The sequence below is a fragment of the Oncorhynchus gorbuscha genome, linkage group LG08 (genome assembly GCF_021184085.1).
Source record: "Oncorhynchus gorbuscha isolate QuinsamMale2020 ecotype Even-year linkage group LG08, OgorEven_v1.0, whole genome shotgun sequence".
In the NCBI taxonomy this organism is placed as follows: Eukaryota; Metazoa; Chordata; class Actinopteri; order Salmoniformes; family Salmonidae; genus Oncorhynchus; species Oncorhynchus gorbuscha.
This window is the reverse complement of record NC_060180.1, coordinates 47212917-47240711: the sequence shown is the minus strand read 5'-3', so window position 1 is coordinate 47240711 and position 27795 is coordinate 47212917. Positions and strand designations below refer to the sequence as shown.

Sequence of the window (27795 nt, the reverse complement as noted above, 5' to 3'; positions counted from 1 at the left end):
TTCAGTTTTTAATACATTTTCCCCAAAAAATTCAAACCTGTTTCTGCTTTGTCATTATGCGGTATTGTATGTAGATTGATAAGAGGAAAAACAAATGTATCCATTTTAGAAGAATGCTGTAAGGTAACAAAATGTGGAAAAAGTCATACTATCCGAATGCACTGTAGTCATATCAGATTTCAAATATGTGATTAGTGGAATATTAAAATAAATGTGGGGAATAACAGTAGTGTTCTTGCTGACAAGCACAATAATTACCCAATATTTTAGCTCATTGTTTAGAATGAGAATTGTTCTATTGATCAGACTAAACTAAGTAAATAGCTAATAAAATCTCCTGAAGAGAATATGACATGAATCTGCCCCTACACTCTACCCAAATTATTTTATATTTAACATTGCCCTTCTAGAATCAAACTTACAAGTTTGGGTTCAAAATCTGGTTTGGCAAAATTATTTTCATAATTACAAAGCAAGTCATCCTACCAAACTTCCTTGCTAAAACATACTGTAGGTCTGTCTGCTGCCTTTTTGTTGTCACAGCCTAAATGCCAATCACCAATCGAGGGGACTAATGCAAGTGTGGATTAACTCGACTTTAGTACATGCTGTCAGAAGACTGCATTCTGCAATAAGATGGGAGTAACAGCAACCTAATTTTATTGAAAACATTGTACATGAAACAGCGCTACCGTGCTGCTCTCTTTAGTTTTATAAACTCAGTAGATAATTTTCTCTCTCCATTCAGCTCCACTCTAATCTTGAGGGGTGTTTCTTTAAAACATGCATCCAATCACCTTGATCCTTTACATAACTAGACCAATCATATGCTTCAATGGGAAGCGGTTCACAGTGCTGTGGCAAGACAGGACAATGATAGTACAATGATAGAGATTCCGCTCGTGATGTTAAATTGCAGGCGCAGATGCTCCGATTTCAAAAGAATTTGGAGCACAGTTGAAAAGTTAACGTGCTGACTATACAATGGACAAATTTGAAAAATAAAAGCAGTACTTTACAATTTGTGAGATATAAGAGAGCGTGAAAAGAGGGTCAAATGCGTGCTTTTATCTCACGGCCAATCAAGTGAGAGTTGGCAGCTCTGCAAACTACTGTTCACATCTATCCCTCTGATCTCTGCCTGCAGATGATGTCAGCAGCCCTCCTTTGCTCAGCAATTCCACCCTAGGAAGAGAAGATACCTGTGTGTCCACAGAGATACAATATTAAATAAAAGCACTTACTGTAAAAGCACTTTGTGACAACTGCTGATGTACAAAGGGCTTTATAAATACATTTGATTGATTGATTGAGAAAAGGGGAATGCATTGAGTATGTGTGTCTGGGGTTTATTAGAGTGGTATAGACTTGTAATAAATCAGGACTTTATAACGTTCTGGGCCGTTCTGGGAGACTCACTCAAAAATCTATGTTTTTTTCCTCACTAATGTGTTGTCACTTACCCACCACAGGGTTGTATCCCTCTGGAAAGCCTGTGAGGAAGCGGTGGTCGTTGGCCTGCTTGGCAGCATTAATGACCTTAGCATCAGTAGCCCCCGCTTACCAAAGCAAATGTTCTCCATCACAGCACAGTGTCCTGCAAGCATGGGAGGTAAATGTACACAAAGTAACTTTGGTTTTAGTGTTATGACAAAATCACATTAAAAGGCCATCTCATACTGAGGATAGCAACTAAAACAGCTCCTGAAGACAGATCCTAGAACAAATCCTCCCCAAAAAACTATCCTCATATGCACTAGAAAACATATACAGCTGTGTGTGTAGATTACAGTAGGATATTTACCTGAATGATGAATCAAATGACTTGTCCTCTGAGATGGGTCCAGTGTCCGGATATCCAGGCCATCCAACATGATCACACCACTGCTGGGGTCAAAGGAAAGCTCCAGCAAGGAGGCCACTGTAGACTTCCCTGCAGTGTAGGAGAACCATAACTAATCACATAATTTTCATAAATATATCATTAGGTTCCACATAATTATACTATTTTCAGACTAATGTTTCTACAATCTCATTATAGGCCCTTTGTTTATGTAATCAGATTAATTGAGTGTTTGTTTCCATGGAAACGCATGGGACATTACCTCCTGATTCTCCAACGATAGCGACAGTCTTAGAGAGGGGGATGATGAGGTTGAAGTTCTTCAGGATCTGTTGGCCAGGTATCAATTGGGTAACTGTAAGAAAAACAAATAAAAAAATGGCACTCACTGATACAAATAATGTGTGTGTCTGTCTTTGTGTTAATACTATCTTTCTGACATGGTCTTGCCTGAAGGTGACTTTCATGAAGTACACCCATCCTGTCAGAGATTTGTCAGGGATGCGGCTGCACCCTGTCCGTGGAAATGGACGCTCCAAAGACAGGTACTCGAAAACACGGGCCCCAGAGCCGAGGGCTCTCACCAACTGGAAAAAACCGTTAGGATATAGTTTCTCATGGCCATATCAACTGATCACCCTTTGAATCCTAGATGGATAGTAATGTATTAGGTGAAACCTGGCACCATCCCTACGGTGAAGCATGGTGGTGGCAGCATCATGCTGTGGGGGTGTTTTTCACTGGAAGGGACTGGGAGACTAATCTGGATTGAGGCAAGGATGAATGGAGCAAAGTACAGAGAGATCCTTGATGAAAACCTGCTCCAGAGCACTCAGGACCTCAGACTGGGGTGAAGGTTCACCTTCCAACAGGACAACGACCCTAAGCATACAGCCAAGACAACGTATTGAGTAAAGGGTCTGAATACCTATGTAAATGTTTTTTTTTATACATTGGAAACATTTCTAATAACCTGTTTTGCTTTGTCATTACGGTGTATTGTGTGTAAAAAATATATATATATTTTCTTTAAAGAAGTTGGAAAATCAAGGCTTCTGAATACTTTCAGAAGGCACTGAAGGACCACAATGGAAATAAGACTCTGGCCTTTGTGTTCTTATCCTCAATGATTTCTAATGTATGTAAATCTTGTCTCCAGCTGGAGTTGCCTACTACTTTTAATTATCCAATAAATTCATACGTACACAGCCATACCTAAACGGTGACCAGTTTGAAGGAAGACTTGAACATTCAAACGGTTCACAAGCATGCCAGTCTTGTTGGCATCAAAGAAGGCTACATTTTGCCTGAAACAACAACAGAACTATTGCATTAGCAAGACTGATAGTTGGACAGTAGGTAGTCGGTCTAGTGACATCTAGTCAGTCACCCAACTCCATGTCTTGGAACTGGTCTATTCTACCTTCTGCTTGCAACAGAGAAATAACTGCAACTGTATGTATCCCTGAGTTAAGATTGAAAAAGGATCTTACCCATGTCTGCTGCTACTCGCTCCCCTTCCCTAGAAAGCAGGACGCTGTAACCAGCAAATATATTTCATGACCATATGTTTTACTATGTATTTGACATGATATAGATTCTTCAATTTACAGTTAAATTCAATTTTTTTATTTAATGTTTTAATTACACCTTTATTTAACCAGGTAGTCTAGTTGAGAACAAGTTCTCATTTACAACTGTGACCTGGCCAAGATAAAGCATAGCAGTGTGACCAGACAGCAACACAGAGTTACACATGGATTAAACAATAAACAAGTCAATATATAAAAAAAATATATAAAAAATAATTTTTAAATAGAGTCTAAATACATTGTGTGCAAAAGGCATGAGGTAGGCAAATAATTCAAATTGAGCAGATTAACACTGGAGTGATAAATGATCAGATGGTCATGTGCAGGTAGAGATACTGGTGTGCAAAAGAGCAGAAAAGTAAATAAATAAAAACAGTATGGGGATGAGGTAGGTAAATTGGGTGGGCTATTTACCGATGGACTATGTATAGCTGCAGCAATCGGTTAGCTGCTCAGATAGCATATGTTTAAAGTTGGTGAGGGAGATAAAAGTCTCCAACTTCAACGATTTTTGCAATTCGTTCCAGTCACAGGCAGCAGAGAACTGGAAGCAAAGGCGGCGTGAGTGAAGGAGGCTTTGTTGCGAAATAGAAAGCCGATTCTAGATTTGATTTTGGATTGGAGATGTTTGATATGAGTCTGGAAGGAGAGTTTACAGTCTAGCCAGACACCTAGGTACTTATAGATGTCCACATATTCTAGGTTGGAACCATCCAGGGTGGTGATACTAGTCGGGCGTGCGGGTACAGGCAGCGAACGGTTGAAAAGCATGCATTTGGTTTTACCAGCGTTTAAGAGCAGTTGGAGGCCACGGAAGGAGTGTTGTATGGCATTGAAGCTCGTTTGGAGATTAGATAGCACAGTGTCCAAGGAAGGACCAGAAGTATACAGAATGGTGTCGTCTGCATAGAGGTGGATCAGGGAATCGCCCGCAACAAGAGCAACATCAATGATATATACAGAGAAAAGAGTCGGCCCGAGAATTGAACTATGTGGCACCCCCATAGAGACTGCCAGAGGACCGGACAACATGCCCTCCGATTTGACACACTGAAATTAGATCATGGACAACTTATTTGGAGATCAGCGACATCAGAGCAGGTTCGCTCATCGCTCATGTAATTCTCAGTATGTTCTCTCATGTAGCGTGCCACTCTGTTCACCAGATTGCCCAACAGGGGAATTTGAGTGTTCAAGATGGCAGTACCAAAAGCAAGCTGGGGGAAAAAAATACAGGATTGGTTCATTCCATTCCAATTGAGGTGTCTGAAATCACTCAACATTTCAACACACTGGGAAAATAAGATCAACGACCACTGGAGTTTGGCCTACATGTTACAGTCCAATACCCTTACAAAAAAGATTGCAGTTTTGAAACTGCAGAAACTGCAAATGACTGTGGTATTTTGGGCGCAGTAATTGCAGAATAACTGAACTGCAGTTATACTGCACTGTAACTGCAGTTACACTGCAAAATTACTGCAATCTTTTTTTGTAAGGGTCATGTCAAGTTGCTCACCATGACAGCACCAAGAAGGGCAAAGAGCTGGGGTTTGACAAACTCCCAGAGGATATGCCAGTCGACAGGATGAACTTCAGCACTGCCCCTTAGTCTTGACATCCGGCAGTCCGATTTGCAGACTGCTCGTTGAGCCAGACCCCAGATATGTCCAGCAGCTTTACTAGGCTGTCCAGAGAAGTTGCCTGCATTGGCTAATTGTGTTGTGTATAGCCGTGAGCTGAAACGAAAACCATAATGTTAGGTTTCAAATATTCAACCTTTATTCAAAGGAGAATGACTAGCATGGCCTGTAAGGGTTAATTCTCAAAAAGAAAACCCCACTAAAATGAATTTCTGGGTGATTACATGTATAATTTACAACAACCTGTACTATTTGTAGTGCTATCTTTATTGTGCAAGTTTGACAAACATGGACAACATGAGCTTAACAGCTATGTGGTGGGCTTCTCATTACACTTATTGTTTTGTGACGGCAGGGTAGCCTAGTGGTCAGAGCGTTGGACTAGTAACTGGATGGTTTCAAGTTCAAATCCCGAGCTGACAAGGTACAAATCTGTCGTTCTATCCCTGAACAGGCAGTTAACCCACTGTTCCTAGGCCGTCATTGAAAATAAGAATTTGGTGTTGGAGGTGCAGACAGTCGATGCCCAGGGTGGGGTTGTTCTCGGTGACCTGCCTAGTTAAATAAAGGTACAATTAAAAATTAACAGATTAAACTAGAGAACTACTAGTCAGTCTTCTTTGAAAATAAGAATTTGTTCTTAACTGACTTGCCTAGTTAAATAAAGGTCAAATAAATGTGAATCTTACAAGTGCATTGGGACACTTCTGGATGGTGGATTACCACCACCTTTTACAGTAAACGACACTACTACTTTGGGACAGAGGTGGACTAATTCATCGGGGGCGTATTCATTTCGCCGATTATGTTGCAAACGTTTCTTAAACGGAAGCAAACTGAATGAATCGGGGGAAAAACCTACCTGACTTTGTGCAATAGAATAAAAAAATTGCACGTGTTTGGCTAACGATAACAACACCTGATCAGCTGACAACCGGCATTAGTTGACTAGCAAGTTGTCCTAACGTGGCTGTCTCCATAAATCTTGTGTTGCTGTGGTGTTGAAACATTTGTTCACGGAAATGTAACAAAATGCAAATAAACTGAGCACTTTGCTCAGAAGTGTACAACAGGGTTAGTTCTTTGGCTACAAGCTTGAACAACACCCAGGCTGCCATGTTGACACTATCCCAGAATGCATCTAGTTTACGGTATATGGCAATAATAACAAAACATGCACTTTGGTCACGAAAAACAGTATGGCCATATCTGAATTTTTTTAATAAAAAAATGTATTGCTCATTCTTGATCATCATTGGCAACGATGCTGTCTTCCATTTGTGAAAAGGGGAGTGGGGGGAAATCGTCTTGAGGAAGTGACGATCGTTAAAACCAAGTGACGTCAAATGATGTTTTGTTGAGGTTTGTTTGTGAAAGACAGAACAGTGGAAGCCCACCTCTAATGATCCAGCTAGCTAACTAGGTTATCTACCATAAATACTTATCAACCCTAAATTGTTATTAGTTATATATATAATACTAATATATATATATATATAACAGTGGATATTCTAGCAAATGGCGCGACAATAAACGTAGAATTTAATCCAGGCCACTTGAAATCAGAATCCAGCGAATGGACCGAGAAGGGAACAACAGCTAGCTAGCCACATAGCTAACGTAACGGTACCGTATCAACGTTACGTCAAGACAGTCAAGGATAAACGAGAAACGTTGACTGACTGACTAGCAAGAAAATAAGCTGAGAGAGGTAAGAACAGTTAACTACATACCTTGCTAGATAGCTAGCTACTTGCTGGTTTATAGCTAGGTAACCATTCAACGCCACATTGTATGTAATGTTATTTAGATAACGTTACCATAATAGTTAACGTATAGTAACTACCTAGCAATCCCCCTCACCTGTCTGATTTCGTTTAAACTAATGTTGTTAACTAGGTAGCAACTGCATAGAAAACCAACGTCACAATAACACTGTGTGTGTGTGTGTATTCCCAACTTGCCTGTTGGAGAAGGTGCAGGGAGAATGTGAAGCACTATGGCCAACTTAGAAACCTACCAGGAGTACCAACGGATTGAGGACTTTGAGGAGGACTCACCTCACGGGGAAGAGGACCTATTAGTACATGTGCCAGAGGGCCTGAGAGGTACTGTACCAGTTATATTACATAACATATCTTGTCCTAACATAACGCTATCTTATGGTACAATATGATTTGGTAAGAAATGTGATTTCTTGTAATGACACAGTAATGGCACGATTCTTGTTTCCTATAAGCACTAGGAATGGGAATTCCCAGGGACCTTGCGATAAGATGTTATCTCGATATTTAGGTGCCGATATGATATGCATTACGATTCTCACAATTCTATATGTATTGTGATTCGATGTTCCAAACATATTGCTCACCATATACAGTATCTGCTGCAAAGGGACGAGAGCCATGACAAAATGAGTTTTGATCAGTCATGGAAATAAAAGTGCTGAAAACAAATTGTCTTCCAATTTAAAAAGAAAGTGGAAGATAAAGTATGAAGGCAACATACTGGAGTTTTGGTGCAGGTACAGCCAACTAGCACAAAAATAATATTGCAATATTGTCAAAATGATACAATGTATCATCAAAAATAAGTGTCCCTATATGTAACTATCGACCCTCCCCCAATCACTTATAAGCACAGGCACTAGATTCACTTAAAGTTGTTGTTTTCTTTGATTCATACCTGATCAAAACTGTTGTTGCTGTTTTGTTGAGGGGGAAAAAAGTAATGGTTTCTTTGAATCTCTTTTTTTCACCCCTAATTTGCAGACTCATGGCACCATATCAAGAATCTGGACAACTTTTTCACAAGAATATCCTTTTAACAAATGTTGTGATAAAACATGTTTCTCTGGCAATATACAATGCCTTCGGAAAGTATTCAGACCCCTTGACGTTTTCCACATTTTGTCAGGTTACAGCCTTGTTCTAAAATTGACTAAATCGTTTTTTCCCCTCATCAATCTACACACAATGACAAAGCAAAAACAGTTTAAATTATTTATTTTTGCTAATTTCCTAAAAAGAAAAAACTTAAATATCACATTTACATAAGTATTCAGACCCTTTACTTTGTTGAAGCACCTTTGGCAGTGATTACTGCCTTGAGTCTTCTTGGGTATGACACTACAAGCTTGGCACACTTGTTTTTGGGGAGTTTCTCCCATTCTTCTCTGCAGATCCTCTCAAGCTCTGTCAGGTTGGATGAGGAGCGTTGCTGCACAGCTAATTTCAGGTCTCTCCAGAGATGTTCGATCGGGTTCAAGTCCTGGTTCTCGCTGGTCAACTCAAGGACATTCAAAAACTTCTTCCGAAGCCACCCCTGCATTGTCTTGGCTGCGTTCTTAGGGTTGTTGTCCTGTTGGAAGGTGAACCTTCGCCCCAGTCTGAGGTCCTGAGCACTCTGGAGCAGGTTTTCATCAAGGATCTCTCAGTACTTTGCTCCGTTCATCTTTGCCTTGATCCTGATTGGTCTCCCAGTCCCTGCCGCTGAAAAACATCCCAACAGCACGCTTCACCGTAGGGATGGTGCCAGGTTTCCTCCAGACGTGACACTTGGCAATCAGAGTTCCTATCTTGGTTTCATCAGACCAGAGAATCTTGTTTCTCATGGTCTGAGTGCCTTGAGAAAACTCCAAGCAGGCTGTCATGTGCCTTTTACTGAGAAGTGGCTTCTGTCTGGCCACACTACCATAAAGGCCTGATTGGTGGAGTGCTGCAGAGATGGTTGTCCTTCTGGAAGGTTCTCCCATCCCCACTGAAGAACTCTGGAGTTCTGTCAGAGTGACCATTTGGTTCTTGGTCACTGCCCTGACCAAGGCCCTCCTCCCCCGACAGCTCAGTTTGGCCCGGCGGCCAGCTCTAGGGAAGAGTCTTGGTGTTCCAAACTTTTTCCATTTAAGAATAATGGAGTTCATAGTGTTCTTGTGGACCTTCAATGCTGCAGAAATGTTTTGGTACCCTTCCCTACATCTGTGCCTCGACACAATCCTGTCTCGGAGCTCTACGGACAATTACTTCAACCTCGTGGCTTGGTTTTTGCTCTGACATGCACTGACAACTGTGGGACCTTTTATATAGACAGGTGTGTACCTTTCCAAATCATGTCCAATCAATTGAATTTACCACAGGTGGACTCCAATCCAGTTGTAGGAACATCTCAAGGATGATCAATGGAAACAGGATTCACCTGAGCTCAATTTTGAGTCTCATAGCAAAGGGTCTGAATACTTATGTAATACTTATGTTTTGTAAACATTTCTACAAACCTGTTTTTGCTTTGTCATTATGTGGTATTGTGTGTAGATTGCTGAGGAAATTGTTTTATTTTCTTCATTTTAGAATAAGGCTGTAATGTAACGAAATGTGGAAAAAGTCAAAGGGTCTGAATACTTTCCGAAAGACACTGTATATGCTGTGGCTTATTGGGTTGCAAAGAAGAATTTCTTTCAAGGTGATGTTTAAAATTGCAGCTTTATAATGTGTGTTTCTGTACTGTCACCTAATGATCTAATTTATAAAGAAGCAATTTCAGACACAGTTTTGACAGCTTAATCTAATCCAGGCAGTATGATGTCGCTAGATACAAATGCAATTTATGATGCAGTGACTTTAAATTAGGCACTTGCCTCAGGAGAACGACTTTCAATTATGTGTGTTCTTCCAGATCAAATGCTCTGTACTTTAATGATATTGATGCCAGACTGGTTCACTTCAAGTTGCTTTGTTGTTTTTTTTCTTTCTCCATGGGTTGTATTAGGTCTACTTAAAAAATAAACATGCATTGTTATTATTCGATTAAGCATCAAAGGTTACTTCAGAGTAAATGTTTTGTAGGGTGTGACAACACTTAAAGGACAATTCCACCACTTTTCAACCTGTTTCATTATCTTCAGCACAATATCATACTCTACATATGTCAAAATGCTGAAATTCAACATTTTGTAGAAAATAATCAAATGGAAAAATTCTACATGATGATAAAGTTAAAACATAAAAACAAGTGATTTTGAAAATGTTTGATTTGCGGTGACGTGGAGAGCAGGAAAATACCCTCCCTCTGGCTAAGCTCATTGCAGGTTTTAAAAATAACTGTCTTTTTTTACTTTTAAATCCTACCCCGTGGTGTTACAGAGAAGCATATTTTTGGACCTTATTGTCTTTATAGAAACGCATATGTAGACACCTAACTTATGTAGACACTGGTATGGTGTTGGAGATAATGAATATGATGTTGATGTTATGAGATGGAATTTCCCCTTAAAGTCTTTGTTTTTCTTTACTTGAATTTCCACATCTATCAGTTCCATCAAAAGAATGGCTTTGCCTGTATGATGTTATCAGAGTTCTTTGAACTTTTGTAAGTATATCCATTTATTTACAATCCTCATGCTATTGTAAGATATTTTTTACTTTAAAGACGATATTCAAAGTTTATATCGGCTGATGTTTAACCCCAAAATCTCAAACTCCTTAATGCAGTCAGTTCCTGTTTGTGGTCACATTCACAACATTCCTGTTCAACTGTGTGGAGTATGATATCCTGTTTGCCAATCGGGCAGTGAACCATACAGGACCTGGCCAGAACCCCCTGGACAGAAACAAGGTCACTCTGCCTGATGCCATCCTACCAAGCCAGCAGTGCACTGAGAGGTACGTCAATCAGTATTGTCTTACATGGAACCCAAACCGGCTGCGCGCGTGCGCCATAGTGCATAAATTTATTTTGTCCCCCCACACCAAACGTGATCACGACACGTTAAAATAATAAAACAAACTCTGAACCAATTACATTAATTTGGGGACAGGTCGAAAAGCATTAAACATTTATGGTAATTTAGCTAGATAGCTTGCACTTGCTAGCTAATTTGTCCCGTTTAGCTAGCTTGCTGTTGCTAGCTAATTTGTCCTGGGATATAAACATTGAGTTGTTATTTCACCTGAAATGCACACGGTCCTCTACTCCAAAAATGAATCCAAACATGAAACGGTGAATTGAATCATTTCTAGTCATCTCCTCCTTCTAGGCTTTTTCTTATCTTTACTTTATATTGCAATTGGCAACTTTAATAAATTAGGTGCATTACCGCCACTGACCTTGTTCGTCTTTCAGTCACCCATGTGGGTATGACCAATGAGGAGATGGCACGTGGGTACCTGCTTCTATAAACCAATGAGGAGATGGGAGAGGCATGACTTGCAGTGCGATCTTACATTTACATTACATTTAAGTCATTTAGCAGACGCTCTTATCCAGAGCGACTTACAAATTGGTGCATTCACCATATGACATCCAGTAGAACAGTCACTTTACAATAGTGCATCTAAATCTAAGGGGGGGGGGGTGAGAAGGATTACTTATCCTGTCCTAGGTATTCCTTAAAGAGGTCTGCGGCACAAATAGAACTGATTTCTATTTTAGCCCTTGCCAACGCAGACGCTCATTAGCACGCGTGCATGAGCAGTGTGGGTGCAATAATTTAATAATATAGATTTCTACATTTATTTTGCAATTTCGTCAGCCTGTTAATAGATGTGTGCGCGTATTAAGTTGAAGTTGGAAGTTTACATATACCTTAGCCAAATACATTTAAATCAGTTTTCACAATTCCTGACATTTATTTCTAGTAAAAATTCCCTGTCTTATGTCAGTTAGGATCACCACTTTATTTTAAGAATGTGAAATGTCAGAATAATAGTAGAGGGAATAATTTCATCACATTCCCAGTGGGTCAGAAGTTAACATACATAGTATTTGGTAGCATTGCCTTTAAATTGTTTAACTTAGATCAAACGTTTTGGGTAGCCTTCCACATGCTTCTCACAATAAGTTCGGTGAATTTTGTCCCATTCCTCTTGACAGAGCTGGTGTAACTGAGTCAGGTTTGTCGGTCTCCTTTCCCGCACACGCTTTTTCAGTTCTGACCACAAATTTTCTATGGGATTGAGGTCAAGGCTTTGTGATGGCCACTCCAATACCTTGACTTTGTTGTCCTTCAGCCATTTTGCCACAACTTTGGAAGTATGCTTGGTGTCATTGTCCATTTGGAAGACCCATTTGCGACCAAGCTTTAACTTCCTGACTGATGTCTTGAGATGTTGCTTCAATAAATCCACATACATTTCCTCCCTCATGATGCCATCTATTTTGTGAAGTGCACCAGTCCCTCCTGCAGCAAAGCACCCCCACAACATGATGCTGCCACCCCCGTGCTTCACGGTTGGGATGGTGTTCTTCGGCTTGCAAGCCTCCCCATTTTTCCTCGAAACATAACAATGGTCATTATGGCCAAACAGTTATATTTTTGTTTCATCACGATCATGCACGATCTTTGTCCCCATGTGCAGTTGCAAACCGTAGTCTTGCTTTATTAAGGCAGTTTTGGAGCAGTGGCTTCTTCCTTGCTGAGCGGCCTTTCAGGTTTTATCAATATAGGACTCGTTTTACTGTGGATATAGATACTTTTGTACCTGTTTCCTCCAGCATCTTCATAAGGTTCTTTGCAGCTGTTCTGAGATTGATTTGCGCTTTTCACACTAAAGTACATCTCTAGGAGACAGAACACTTCTCCTTCCTGAGCGGTATGGTGGCTGCGTGGTCCCTTGGTGTTTATACTTGCGTACTATTGTTTATACAGATGAACGTGGTACCTTCAGGCGTTTGGAAATTGCTCCCAAGGATGAACCAGACTTGTGGAGGTCTACACATTTCTTTTCTGGGGTCTTGGCTTTTGATTTTTCCATGATGTCAAGCAAAGAGACACTTTGATTCAAATGATGTCAATTAGCCTATCAGAAGCTTCTAAATCCATTACATAATTTTCTGGAATGTTCCAAGTTGTTTAAATGCACAGTCAACTTAGTGTATGTACACTTCTGACCCACTGGAATTGTGATACAGTGAATCAGAAGTGAAATAATCTTTAAACAATTGTTTGAAAAATGACTTGTCGTGCACAAAGTTGATGTCCTAACCGACTTACAAAAGCTATAGTTTTGAGATTTGTGGCGTGGTTGAAAAACAAGTTTTATTGACTCCAACCTGAGTGTATGTAAACTTCTGTATTCAACTGTATATATAAACTCCCTTTCAAAAGTTTGGGGTCACTTAGAAATGTCCTTGTTTTTGAAAGAAAAGCAAATTTATTTTGTCCATTAAAACAACCTCAAATTGATCAGAAATACAGTGTAGACATTGTTAATGTTGTAAATGACTATTGTAGCTGGAAACGTAAGTATCTTTATGGAATATCTACGTAGGCATAGAGGCCCATTATCAGCAACCATCACTCCTGTGTTCCAATGGCACGTTGTGTTAGCTATTTCAAGTTTATCATTTTAAAAGGCTAATTAATTGCAATCATGTAAGCACAGCTGAAAACTTTTGTTCTGATTTAAAGAAACAATAAAACTGTTTCTCAGAACAAGAATAGATTGACGAGTTTCAGAAGAAAGGTCTTTGTTTCTGGCCATTTTGAGCCTGCAGTCGAACCCACAAATGCTGATGCTCCAGATACTCAACTAGTGTAAAGAAGGCCAGTTTTATTGCTTCTTTAATTAGAACAACAGCTTTCAGCTGTGCTAATGTAATTGCAAAAGGGTTTTCTAATGATCAATTAGCCTTTTCAAATTATTAACTTGGATGAGCCAACCCAACGTGCCATTGGAACACAGGAGTGATGGTTGCTGATAACGGGTCTCTACGCCTATGTAGATATTCCATAAAAATCTGCCCTTTCCAGCTAGAGGACAACATTAACAATGTCTACCCAGTTATCTCTGTTACCAGTTCAGGTTTATTGTTTTTGTACATGATCTGGCAGAAATGAAGGTGCTTGAGTGCATGATGTACACTTTCCTGATGTACACTTGTCTTACCACAACCAATGTCAGAATCTAAATCCTTTTTCATTTAAATTGTGTATTGACAAGGCCACAGTAATACCAGGGTATATATCTAAGAGCCTGCAGAACCTCATCAGGGTTTAGAAAAGGGATTTAATTTGTCCAGCATAATGTAATTTTGACCAGTCATTCCGAGGCTAATATTTGCTTATTAGATTTGTGAGAGATGTGGTTTTACTCTAAGATAGGCTCACATTCGTGGAGCACAGAGCATTGGCCTACTTTCACATTGCCTTTGGGTTATTCTTTCCCTCAGAACATTATGATGAGTACATTTAGTTGTGTATCAGAGATGTTAATTGTAAAATGAGCTCTTTTGAGTGGCAGTCTTATTATTGTCATATCCTATTACCTAATTGAAAGTGGTCATTAATTGAACTCATTTTGATTGCTGTCAAGCACTTAAGTCTAATTCTGTTCAACCCGAGGGAATGGCTGCTGTTTTAGTGAAATTTGAGTAATGCGTGCTGAGAAACCTTGTGTTGAAGAGCTTAGTTAGTTATGCCTACCAAGCAAAAGCTTTGGTAGTCATGACTTCTCTGTCAAAGACATATCTGAAAGAGAAATTAAGTTCCGTGCAACATACTGGCTTATTTAGAAACAGCCATGGGATGGTTTTTCAATCCCGTCAACAGCGTTGAAACAATTTCTTTCAATATCTTTTATACATTTGAATATTTGTAGCTACTTTTAAGTACCTGCAGTCAACTTGTGCAAAACGTTAGGAGATAAAGAAGATTGCGTGCTTCATTTCACCTGTGACATTTTTCATTATGAAGCTTACTTGTCGTCCCCAGTCACGTGGTGTTTGAGACTGTATAAAATGTTTGCAATGTGCTCATTAGCGCTTAGTGAGCATTCTCTATGGGATTTATACAGCCTAGCAACTACTGTACATTTGAGCTGTTTATTTCAAAATACTACATTTAAGTATAAAAAATAGATTCAGTTAAGTATTTATCCTGCTATGACTGATTTATAGCCCTGCATATTCACATAGCCTTCTCCGAAAACATTTGTAAACACTAGACAAGTTGCAACACCGCCAGCCTGTAGTGGATGACTGGTTCCTGGAGCAGGTTATTTGTGTATCTGTGTTCAGAGTAGTACCAGGGAAAACCATGTAATGGATAGTCCCTGAATGGTGAGACTCGGTAGCTGGAAGGAATCACTGTGAAATCTGGGCAGGCAGCCTGTGGATCACATGACATCCCCTAGTACTGCAGCAAGACCCAGACCCCACCACAGCAAAATCTTTTTCCAAAATGGATAAACCATCTTGCTTGTCTTTTGCAATATCGTTAACCTGATTCTACACACAATCCTAGACTGCGGGGTTATAGTAGACCCCCCCCCCCCCCCTAAAAAGTTCAGTGACTGAATGGGTGTTTATATAGAAGATGATTACACACCACTGCTAGGAATTCTAACCCAGGAACAGCATGTCCCACCATTTTAGAACTACTGACTTAGTCTGCTTCCCCCAACTCCTCTCTGTTTCATCATTGAGTTGGTCTTGAAATTAAAGAGATGTCACACAAATCAGGAAGTAGCCTAACTTTGTCACAACGCTGTTTGTATTTGGTTTTTCATTTCAAAATTAAACTCCTGCATTTGTTTATTCTCCTGAATATGTTTACCAGGATGGCTAGCTAGATAATAACCTGTGTGTGACTTGAAATGGGATACTTTACCAGCTGATTCTTAGTAATTCTCTGATACGCAGGAGAGACTGTTACTGAGACATATCCAAGCTACAAACTGTGAACAGGAGTGCAGTATCTGAAGATACCTCTCAGTAGAGCCTTGCACGGGCATGAATTTTAAGCCCGAGCCCTACCCATGCAACGACGTTCAGGCCCTACCCAGGCTCGATTGCTTCTGCCAAATCAGAAATAACTTCTGCCATTTTGTGAGTCCGTTAGCTGCTCCTCTGTCACTCTGCATGCACTCAGCTTATGGCGGCCTGTGAGTTTCCTATGAGTATCCGTGAGTATCCATAGCAACGGCACCGCTTGGGCTGCTCCGCTTAATGAAGAGCCATGAGACAGCAGTTAGCTGTTAGCTACTTTTCGTCATCTCTAAACTTATTTTTTGGGAAATAACCTCTCTTTGTCTTATATTTGACGAGGTTATAGCATTTCTGACACAATGTTATGATCTTAGTCAGACATGTCTACTGTGCAGCAGAGCAGGTGCAAATGACTCTGCTTCAAAATGTTAGTGATCAATTTAGTGATACCCGAGCCCTGCCCTTACCCTAGTTATTGATGAAAAAACATGCCCGTCGGGCTGGTCGGGTAGCAGAGCTCTACCTCTCAGGCCCCACAGTTTAATTACAGCATGTGGTTGGTTCAGGTCACCCGTGAGGAGTCTTAAAAGCAACAGATTCATAAGGCTCCTTTACTCTCATTTATAGATGGTTATTTTGATCATACATCAATGGGGAAAATGAATGATTTTGACCTTGTCTTTATGCAGCTGATGAATGGCTCGCGCCATCTTCCCACACGCATGCATTTTCCACTACGTGGAATAAACCACTGATGTCAAACAGGGACCAAAAACACAAATCTCTTAAATATACATTTTCCCCCCTTTTGTCATCCTTTCTTCTCTGTAGGATCCAGGAGAACAGTTGGATCATCTTCCTGCTCATCATGGCAGCCATATTCTGGGTCTACCGGATGATCAAGGTCTTCTGCAACGTCCTCCACTACTGGGAGATCCGACAGTTCTACATCAAAGCACTGAAGATCCGAATGGTAAGGCGTGATCCCAGTCTCATGAAACTGATCTGCCAAATGGTTCAAGGTAGTTTTAGCAACTGTTTTAGTAAAATAGGATTGCTTGGATTACAATGGTTTCAAAAGACCAAGAAATGTTTGTGGTCGTGAGTAAGGCGGGTGGGCACGAGTCCCTCTAAACACCTTTGACCTCTGCCCTTTCGTCATTTCAGGGCGAGCTGTGTAACTTCACATGGCAGGAGGTGCAGGACCGTCTGATCAGCCTACAGCGGGAGCAGCAGATGTGCATCCACAAGAAGGAACTAACTGAGCTGGACATCTACCACCGCATCCTGCGCTTCAAGAACTATATGGTAGCCATGGTCAACAAGTCCCTGTTACCTGTACAGTTACAGCTCCCCCTGTTGGGCAATCTGGTGTTCCTCACCCAGGGCCTCAAGTACAACTTTGAGCTGATTCTCTTCTGGGGTCCGGGGTCGCTTTTCCAGAACAAATGGAACCTGCACCCCAAGTACAAACGTGCAGGCAACCGTCTGGAGCTGGCCCAGCAGCTGAGCCGGGTCATTCTTCTGATGGGCGTGGCCAACCTGCTCCTCTGCCCCTTCATCCTGGTGTGGCAGGTGCTCTATGCCTTCTTCAGCTACACCGAGGTCATCAGGAGGGAGCCGGGGAGTCTGGGAGCACGCCGCTGGTCCCTGTACGGCCGCCTCTACCTGCGCCACTTCAACGAGCTGGACCACGAGCTGCACGGCAGACTGGGTCGCGGCTACAAGCCCACCTCCAAGTACATGAACTCGTTCACCTCACCGCTGCTGACCGTGCTGGCCAAGAACGTGGCGTTTTTCTCGGGCTCGGTGCTGGCCGTGCTCATCGCGCTGACCGTGTACGACGAGGATGTTTTGACCGTGCAGCATATCCTGACCGCCATTACTGTACTGGGAGTGGTCATCACCATCACCAGGTGAGTGAGGAGACAAAATGGCATCCACAGGGTGAATGGTGACCTCTCGGGATGATCTTCTACTGGTTGTGTTTTGTTCAAAGAAGTCGTTCCTTCCCGCTTCCCATTGCGGATGAGTTGGTATGGAACAGCTCAACCTAGTTTCCAGAATATGGTTGCCACTCCACCAATTCTAACAAATCTGATGAGGATTGAGCGAGGGGGGTAGAAGGGAGGGAGCTCTAGGGAACGTCTATCCATAAAGACATTCAGTCTATGTTAAACCCACAAACATCTAGAAGAAAAAGAAAAGCACACCTATTAAGACAAGGTGCTGGCTAGCGGAGTAGAAGACTTGAAAATAAAAGAGAGCCGCACACTCTAGGAGCTCAGATGCAAAAGTTTAATTACCAACGTTTCGACAGCCAAGCTGTCTTCATCAGGGTATAATCACAAACACTGTGTGATGACTCGTTTATATAGTGTCAAAAGACACAGGTGTCTGTAATCATGGCCAAGAGTGGCCTAATATCATTGGTTAATAATCAAATATTAAAATGTCATGCAAAGAGCAGCATACAAACAACAAATGGATAATTAGATTAATTTGACTACACAAGCTTACAAACAATTACAATGGCAAAGTCACAATAATCACAAGAATGGCTTCAGATCAAAGTCTACGTTGAGACCGAAGGGTGCAAGGGTCTTTAAGTTAAAGATCCAGGCAGCCTCTCGTTTTAACAATAAATTATCAAGGTCACCCCTCTCCTAGGGAGTGTGACATGTTCGATGCCATTATAACGCAGAGACGAAATCGAGTGGCCTGCCTCCAAGAAGTGGGCCGCAACTGGATAAGTAAAGTTTTTACACCTAATGGTGCTATGATGCTCTGAGATACGTACTTTTAATTTGCGCTTTGTTTTACCTACATAATTTTTACCACAAGGACAAGTTATAAGATAAATAACTGCCTTAGTGGAGCACGTAATAACACCTTTGATTGGGATCAATTTCCCTATTTGTGGGTGTTTGAAGGATCCAAGTGCCATTGCATTGAGCACAGCCATTACATTTGTAATTTCCATCCAGTAGCGGCGCAAATAGACGTTGTTCAGGAATATCTTGGGGTGGTAAATCAGCGTTTACCAATTGGTCTCTGAGATTTCTGCCTCGCGAGAATACGACCAAGGGAAGGTCCGAAAACACATTACCGAGACTATCATCGGATTTTAGGATGTGCCAATGTTTGTGAACAAAACCCACAAACGGATCATGGACGGACTGGTATATGTCATATGTGTTGTGTGAAAAAGAGAGATGACGTCTGTATGAATATGCCCTCTCAGGTCGTTCATCCCAGACGAGCACATGGTGTGGTGCCCGGAGCAGCTGCTGCAGTGTGTGCTGGCTCACATCCACTACATGCCAGACCACTGGAGGGATAACGCCAACAAGAGTGAGACCCGGGACGAGGTGGCACAGCTGTTTCAGTACAAAGCGGTGGGTGAGAAGGGCCAGACAGTAAATAGACGGCTCATTGGCTTCACCTTAGATGGAAAGGAACGACTGAACTTTATATGGCTTTATGGCATACGGTCTGAGATTAAATTCTTCTTGTAACAGACATGTAAGGGCTTAACATAGGCTGACTTATTTGAATGAATCAATACCTAAACAAGTGCTTTAATTGTAAGTAGTTATTTATGTACACTCCAATACAAACGAATTCACCATAATATGACACTCCCCACACAGGAAGGAATTGATGTTACAGCACTTTAAACATTTGTTTGAGTGACACTATGTAAAGTAGTCAGACTTGAGATCCGAGTGCTTCGCTGTTCTCGCAACTCTCTCATTGACGTCAATGAAGGATGGCGCAGGCTATACGCTATCAGACACCCAAGAACGTCTAGTCATTGCTAGTTAGCATTGGCTCGCACAACTACCTCCAACTTCCTGCGTACCGATCACCGAGACACATAAATGGTATGCACGAGTTCATCTGACTCTGGGGAAGGAGATTAAGGGCATTACCAAAATCCCGAAGTATCCCTTTTAAAGCGTGCGGATCTGAAGTCTGAACATATCTTCCCAATGCGAATCCCTTTCTAGTGTAACTCACCAGTGTTCTGTCTGTCTGTTTAGGTGTTCATCCTGGAGGAGCTGCTGAGCCCCATCGTCACGCCCTTCATCCTCATCTTCCTCCTGAGGAACAAGTCCCTGGAGATCATCGACTTCTTCAGGAACTTCACCGTGGAGGTGGTCGGAGTTGGCGATATCTGCTCCTTCGCACAGATGGACATCCGTCGCCACGGAAACCCACTGGTGAGTTCAGGTCGCCTCTGCGGCTTTACCGTTCGCTCATTTGGGATGTTTACCGTATTGGGAAAGATTTGTCGCGTCGTTTGTAATTTGGCGTGTTGAAATGAGAGACTAACGCGGTTAATTGTCAGATATCGCCAAGTTATCAGTCATACTATACATGCTATTACAAATCAGTTTCACTTTGTGTGTGTTGTTGTTGTCCTGATATTAGTGACCACTTCTGTGTAATGGTGTTAATTCATATTTTTGTTGGGCAATGTTCCTGTGAGTGATGTATAACCACCCGGTTGTCTTTTCAGTGGATGTCAGAGGGCCAGACAGAGGCATCTGTGTACCAGCAGGCTGAGAACGGCAAGACTGAGCTGTCCCTGATGCACTTCACCATAAAGAACCCCCACTGGCAACCCCCACAGGAGAGCTCAGTGTTCATCAGCCATCTAAAGGAGAAGGTGCACCAGGATGCTCAGGGAGGACCCCCCACCCAGCTGCTGCTCTCTGAGGCCCCGCTCTGCTCCTCACTGCTCTCCAACGAGTCCGGCAACGCAGTGAGTGACTAACTCACCACCACCAATTCCTAGTCAGTCACAGTTAGTACACAGGAAGATATTTGCCTCAACACTCTGTATCAGCACGCCAACTCTCATTCAAACGGTTTCATCCAACAATGATGTCAATGTATTGTCATTTCTCCAAGATTTTTGTTTAGTATTGGATTACATTATGTTGTGTTATTTGTCAGCTTTCTTGTATACTGACCTCTGAATCTCTGGGTTATGTTTTCATGTCCAGCCTGACAACCTATTGGCCAGTGTCCTGGCCCACCCTATTCTGACCGCGTCAGGCCTACCCGGCCGAGACCGCCGCTTCGTCCCTCCCAGCACGGCTGCCTCAGCCGCCGCCAGCGTCCTGGCCTCGCTGTCCATCTCCCACTCCCAGCTCCCCCACGCCAGCCGATCCCACTCGCATGTTCTCCTGCCCTCCACCCACCCCGACAGCACCATGTACTGCAGTGACCGCACTGTCATTGACAGGTAGATAAACAGACTCCAAGCTCTGCAAATGCACTCCACAACACACAATGTTTAGGTTGTTCTATAACACAACAGTGTTGCTTGATTGGATACTTGCATGCCAAAAGTGTGTTATTGATTTGATATTGAGGTTAGTTGAAAGTGGATGGATTAAGGGATGAATAACAGTGTATTTAGATGTTTTTTTAGGCTTGCTAATAATAGCTTGTTGTTATTTCCTCAGCATGTCAGCCAGTGACTCTCGGATCAGGAGCACGACGATGCTTTCAGAGTTTGCCTTGGCTGAGATGAGTCTCCATGCTATTTACATGCATGAGGTAGGTAACCTCAAAGGGATGACCTCGGGGTCCTTATGTTTATTTAACTGGGACACTAGGGCTGTCCTCTACTAAAAAAAAATCTATGTCGTCCAAGAGTCGTCTGTTCTTTCGACCAATCGGCTGGTCGAAATTTTAAAAAGCGTGTTCTTCCATATATAGACACAGCCTATGTGTTTTTAATAAAATCAACTATATGTAGGCTACTAATCTTGTCTGATGCTTTAAGCACACCGATTAAATAATTAAGACACAGATATTACACAAGAGGGAGCAAGAGATCAAGGTAGCCTAACCAGAAGAAACAAAACTTGTTCCCGAACCACCACCTCCCGTTGATGCTTCTGGCCTTTGCAGATTCTGCCGTTACACTCCCGAAGTTGCCAGTAATAGGCTATACCAGGGGTCTGCAACCTTTTTCCCATTTGGAGTGCCAATTTATCTTGTCATTTCTACCGATCCGCGTGCCAGTTGTGATTTTCATATGCACATTTTCGTGGAACAGTTTCATTTCTTTTATAATAAAGTTGTCTCAAAATTATTGTCATGTGATTTAATAAAAATTATATCTAAATGAAAAATTATACAAATCTTAATCAAATATTGCCATTGCCAACTTTTTAGTATTATTTTTTTTTGATTGAACCTTTATTTAACTAGGCAAGTCAGTTAAATATTAAGAACAAATTCTTGTTTACCCCGGGCCACACCCTAACCCGGGCGACGCTGTGCCAATTGTGCGCCACCCTATAGGACTATGTAAAATTACCATACATATAAAGCCAACAAATAAAAACGTTGCAGCTGACTACGCATGACCTTTCTGCGAGGAACTTGAAACATTGTACTAACAAATTTGCAACATTGTATAAAATATTAAAGTGTTCTGGAGTTTCATGAGACAGTGAGCTCTGGACAGGCACATCTGTAGGCTATTTGCGCAAGGGATAATAAGTAATCAGGTAGGCCTATTTTATGGCGTTTCCACCGGATCATAGCATTACTTTTTTTCCCCCCTTCTCGCTGGATGATTATCAAAAGGGAGAGAGCTGGAAATATTTTTCAAGTATGCTACATTAAGGAACTATTGTCATTCTCAATGGATATAAAAACAGACCACCTTTACTTGCTGTTTTGAGGTGAAGATGTCACTCCCTGACCTTAGAGATACTTTTAATTCTCTATTTGGTTAGGTCAGGGTGTGTCTAGGGTGGGCAATCTCTGTTTTCTAGTTCTTTGTTGGCCTGGTACGGTTCCCAATCAGAGGCAGCTGTCTATTGTTGTCTCTGATTGGGGATCATATTTAGGCAGCCTTTTCCCACATGTGGTTTGTGGGATCTTGTTTTTGTGTTAGCTGCCTGTGAGCAGCCCAGAACATCACATTCACTGTTTTGTTTGGAGCGCTCCTGTCAATGTTGAGGAAGGATACACCCCCGATTACGCACAGAAGTAAGCCTTGGCTGCCGGGCCTGCATGCACATTTATAGGCCTACATTTGCATGCAGGCCCGGCAGCCAAGGCTTACTTCTGTGCGTAATCGGGGGTGTATCCTTCCTCAACATTGACAGGAGCGCTCCAAACAAAACAGTGAATAAATTGACCGCTCGTAAATGAAATGAAATAAACCAAAACTTGTTTCTCACAATTGTAGCCTAAGTTGTACCCTCTGCAAACAGAGTTTCCACCCTGACAATGAGAACTGTAAAAGACTATAATAATAATAATAATAATAATAATATTGACTGCATTAACAGAAATTACGTTAACCAAACATACATTGTAGATGATAAATTATGGGGATTAACAGTAAATGTACTACTGGTGATACTGGTTTGCCATCTCCACGGCCTCCAACGGATTAGTCCACTGAAACAGGCGTCAATCAAGACGTGCCATTAAAAAAAACACGCTTTGTGCAACTATTCGACTAAAAAATTCTCAGTCCACCATCAGACTATCGACCAGTCGACTAAATGGGGTCATCCCTAGTACGCACACACAAACACACAAGTGTGTCCTTTTCTGTCTCTAGGTCCACCAACAGAACTCGCTCCCCCACCAGAGGACATCAGGCCAGTGGCAGAACCCAATGCCAATGAGAGATCTAATCAGCAACACGGGTACGTAACAGTCATTCATCTGTTTTACTTAGGATCTTGGCTAAGTCAGATGGAGCATGTCGGGTTATGACATCCAGTTTATCAACTGTCTTATGAGCCGACCCTCTTTGCAATCAGGTTCGCAGACGCACAGCGGCCACACAGCAGTCCACCTGTCTAGTATGCCCACCCCGCTGCGTCTTGGAGGCTGGACGGAGGAAGAGGAGGAGGATGCAGAGGAAGAGGAAGTCCTCAACAGGGGATCGACTCCTAAACAGGACTCCAGGAGTAGTTGTTAAAGTGCCTTAAATAAAGGGGTGTGTTCCATCTTACCTCTATTTCCTACACACAGAAACCCCTCCCTAACCTATAGGCACATTTTTTTGGGAAATGTTCTATCTAGTAGTACTGTTTTTGCTTTTCTTAAGCGAGCAATAGGTAGAAATAGCTCCACTGTTTCCTGGTTTCTAAAATGTTTGCCCGGTTGTGTGATACAACAAGCAAACTGCTGTGAATATCTTTATAACCAGTAATAACCCAAAATATTGTAGTTTTCAGCTGTTTGAAGCTGATAACCGAAAGCAAAAAGAAGCCAAAAAGAAACTTAGAGGGGAGGCATAGAAATCTTGCACATAGGATGGATCTACCGCTTATCACACTTGCTTTCAATGAGAATGACAGATCTATAACTCTAATTTCTATCTGAAATGTCAGGTCATACTCACAACTACGTAATGGACCTTGTGTGTGTGGCTGATTGTCTTTTCTCCTCTTCGTTTGCAGTGTTTCCACTCCTTTCTCGATGAACATTGTGGCCTTAGATGATCTTGTTGGCGAGTATTTTGACATCACGTAACACAACACGGCAGTTGGGAGAGCTCATTGGATAACCATTGTCTCAGTCTCCAACCCACTACCATGCCTCTCCTATCACATCAGGAGTTGTTGTGGCATCAGGGAAACTGACCTGTCTTCCATCCCTCTCACCATGTCATCATTTTGTTATAAAATGTATAAATGTTGCTCATAGAGGACTGGAGTCTGTGTGTGTTTGTGTGAGTGTGAAAGAGCATTGTGTGTGTGTGTTTAGAACTCGGGGAAAGGGTGGCATGCACAGCCAGGAGACTTGCAGGGCAGGCTTGAGCATGGAACATAGCAACACCTGTCACACTTTTGTTGCGTTTCTTCATGTGTATATTTTTTTTAAAATGTTTTATTTGCGCATCTGGGAGTTTTACAATGTGGGTCTGGGTTCACTTTCTCATGGTGGAAATAGTGTCTTACCTGGTGCTGAAGAGAGTACGGAGTGAAGGTCTGTCATACTAGCTTGCCTGACCATTTTCACTATATGAGGAAAGTTGAGGGCAAAATTATACATTGGCGTATTTGGCCATGACTTATTATTGCTTGACATTTGTAAATACACTTTAGCGTCTTATGTTCTGTCAGTTTTAATGATTGGGAAAGATGTGAAGTATTGCGGTGACCTGAAATAGGCTGCAACTCTACTACTTAGGTCACCAATAGGACCCCACAAGAAAATCTGACAAAAGCCTACAGATGGACTAGATTCATTAACCACATTTCTAAACTGGACATAATGTCATTAAAAGCTGCTGTCTATGACTTTAATGGGCCTAATACCATGTTTTCGTCAGTATTAAGTTATTTATCTTCTTTTTAAAGTCCTTGGTGACCCTAAAACATTATTTAACAGGTAATAACTTCATTATTCTGTATCAAAGGATCACCAATCTTCTGTCTCCACTGGCAACAGAGGTGTATTACTTGACAAACGCACGAAGATCAAGATGACATATTTGCCCAGGCAGTAACTACTTTGTTGTGGGTAGCGATGAGAATAGGCAGAGATGCATATCATGTACAGTATACAGTATATCATTAAGTGTTGTTGATTTTGCATGTACTGCTCAACATGTTGTTCACGGAACACTTCCCCCAATGTCCACACGAGAAGTCAACTTTTTAGTATAAGGGCTGTTCTTAACATTGTCATTACAGCATTTTGAGTTTGTGGTTTTACTTTATTTGTAAGTTAATCCTATGTCAGCATTTTACTTTTCTCAGAGAACAGCCTAACATGTCATTTTAAATTAGATAATTCTCCCTTTGGCATCCCAAATATTTAAACTGTCCAGATTTCTGAGATATGACCTATAATTAATTACAATATGAGTAAAATAGTCATTATGTTAAGAAGCAGCTTTTCTGTGTTGGAGTGGTATGGGTGTACCCCAACAACAGAATGTTTTGGGTGTATACCGGTCATGCAAATAGACAGCTGATTGTCCAGCTCAGCCAATGAGCCAACATGATATCGTATTATATGACAAAATTGCAAACATTTTTTAAAAGTCCTTTTTTTCTCTTCAATTTATGTTTTGTCCACAAATACAAGTATAGTACGAGTCAACAACATTATTTGAGTATGAGTCAACTTTTAAAAAGTGAGATTTTCCCTGGACAGTTACTTTAAATTATGAATATCTTTAGTATTTCATATTTAATTTAGCATTTATTGGTTTCCTTAAGAATTCATCTTTATAGTAAATACATTCATACCAAATATGATTGGGATCTAATTTTAATAATATATATATTTTTAATTCTTAAATTTGCTCCATGTAAAACGCATGTATTTTCCTGGATGTAATTCTCATGCCACATTGAACAAAACTGATTTTCAGATTTTTTGTTGTTTTTGTCTTTGACACAACATTATTGGATATGCAGCTTCGAAATTAAACAATCCTTCATGTGTGCTTTAGCACCACTTAGTGGTTTCATCAGTACAGTACAACTCAAAGGAAAGCAAACATGCTTGTGTGTAAATGCTGAATGTAACCCACCCATCACCCCTAGAAATGTATCCTTGTTACTGTAGCCAGAACTGCTTATTGAAACATTACACAAAAGCTCTGTCGCTGCTATCCATGCCCGGCTGATCCAGTAACCTAGAGCACATCTATATGTATATCTCTGTATCCACCACTACTGTAAGACTTTAGAGAGCACAGGGGTTTGACGACTCTTCATTTTGTTTTCTATATGCGTGTTTCGAAGGGGTGTGAGTGTAGTCATCAGTCTAACTATGCTAAGCTAACATTGACTCAAACGTTTTGCACTGACTGAAAATAAAAATGTCTATTGATCGATACCTGCATTACACTACATTTTTAGATAGGTCCTGTGGAGCCGGGGTCTCAAAGGGATAGTGAGTGGAACTCCCATCCTCAGTGGCCTCTCTCACAGTATGTATAATGTGCATATAGCATCACCATGCGTAGTATTGTTATCGTCCACACTGTGGGCCTATCGCGTACCTGGTTGTTGTTACCTCTGGTCAGTAAAAGTTCAGCCAGTAGGGGAAATGTCTAAATGTTTTCAGTAACATTTTAGGCCTAGTCAATGCTACAACTGGTATGGCTGTTGGTGTTCCATTTGTCATTACTGATGTATTGAGTTTTAGTTGTGGAGACATGATAGGTCATGTGTCTTGCCAGTTTCCATAGCTAGATCTCACTGCCTCACTTCTCTTTGTTTATTATGTAGCTTTATTTTGAGCAGTGCCTTAGGGTTGGCGTTAGTTCCTTATTAGAAACCATTGTATGTAAACCATCAGATCTAATTTGACTTTGTATTTTAGCAGGACGTGATGTACAGTATTTATTTTGGCAGGTTGGTCATGTTTTTGCATCAAATATACAGTGGGAATTGTATTCTAATATCGTGGATGAGGCTTGTGTAACAACAGACTGCTATTTGACATCAAAGTAGTCAAATCACCTTCACTTGAGAAGAGAATTAATCTGATCAAAGTTTTTGTTTTGCACTGTCTGCCTTCCCGATCCAAAAGAAGCTGTTGGAGTGTTTTATACCCCTTTCAATGAAGTTGACGGATTTGTTTTATCACATATTTGTCTCCCCACTCAATATCATCGCTTCTTATCCACTACAAACCAGTAAAAAAATATATATATATTTGACTGGTACAAGGTGCTACGTTTTCGTATTCTAGTGCTAAATAGTTTGAGGCATCTTGTTTTCTTTGTTACTTAGGTTTTTTTGTTTTTGTTTGTTTTGTTAATTTAAGGAACACTAGCTGAGAAGAAACCATGCCAAAATGACTTGTTTTCAACACAGCTTTATCATACATGTTTTGTTTGTTTTCTGTAACTCAATAGAGGCGAAGGAATTCTTATTTTTTGTGTATTTAATCATTGAAGTGTGTTCCAAGATGTAATGTACTTTGAAATAAAAAATGTAATATATGTTCTATTCTATGCATTTGAGTTGGAAATGTTTTCATTTGCACAAACTTTCCA

At 41.1% G+C, this 27795-nt stretch overlaps 2 protein-coding genes across 5 annotated transcripts; one reads left to right on the top strand and one right to left on the bottom strand.

The window, feature by feature from the left end:
• LOC124041744 (mitochondrial potassium channel ATP-binding subunit-like) lies at nucleotides 1–11175 on the bottom strand. Of its 3 annotated transcripts, XM_046359696.1 has the most exons (6): nucleotides 4955–5413; nucleotides 3337–3380; nucleotides 2106–2198; nucleotides 1805–1933; nucleotides 1464–1597; nucleotides 1–1202 (listed from the first exon to the last, which is right to left on the bottom strand). In XM_046359696.1, the coding sequence occupies exons 2-6, from the start codon at nucleotides 3338–3340 to the stop codon at nucleotides 1110–1112; spliced, it is 453 nt and encodes a 150-aa protein (XP_046215652.1). In that variant the 5' UTR covers nucleotides 3341–3380; nucleotides 4955–5413; the 3' UTR covers nucleotides 1–1109. The 3 variants fall into 3 exon arrangements, 1 of the variants encoding a protein (XP_046215652.1); XR_006839982.1 differs by lacking the exons at nucleotides 3337–3380; nucleotides 4955–5413 and adding an exon at nucleotides 11020–11175; XR_006839981.1 differs by lacking the exon at nucleotides 3337–3380.
• LOC124041743 (autophagy-related protein 9A-like) lies at nucleotides 6447–27748 on the top strand. Of its 2 annotated transcripts, none has more exons than XM_046359694.1 (15): nucleotides 6447–6789; nucleotides 7055–7186; nucleotides 7850–7893; nucleotides 10375–10439; nucleotides 10562–10732; nucleotides 16608–16749; nucleotides 16944–17692; nucleotides 19021–19174; nucleotides 19823–20002; nucleotides 20302–20547; nucleotides 20792–21033; nucleotides 21257–21350; nucleotides 23383–23470; nucleotides 23588–23766; nucleotides 24233–27748. In XM_046359694.1, exons 2-14 carry the CDS (start codon nucleotides 7078–7080, stop codon nucleotides 23746–23748), a joined length of 2445 nt encoding a protein of 814 aa, XP_046215650.1. In that variant the 5' UTR covers nucleotides 6447–6789; nucleotides 7055–7077; the 3' UTR covers nucleotides 23749–23766; nucleotides 24233–27748. The 2 variants fall into 2 exon arrangements, with proteins under 2 accessions (XP_046215650.1, XP_046215651.1); XM_046359695.1 differs by having other exon boundaries at nucleotides 7052–7186.
• Nucleotides 27749–27795: the final 47 nt, after the last annotated feature.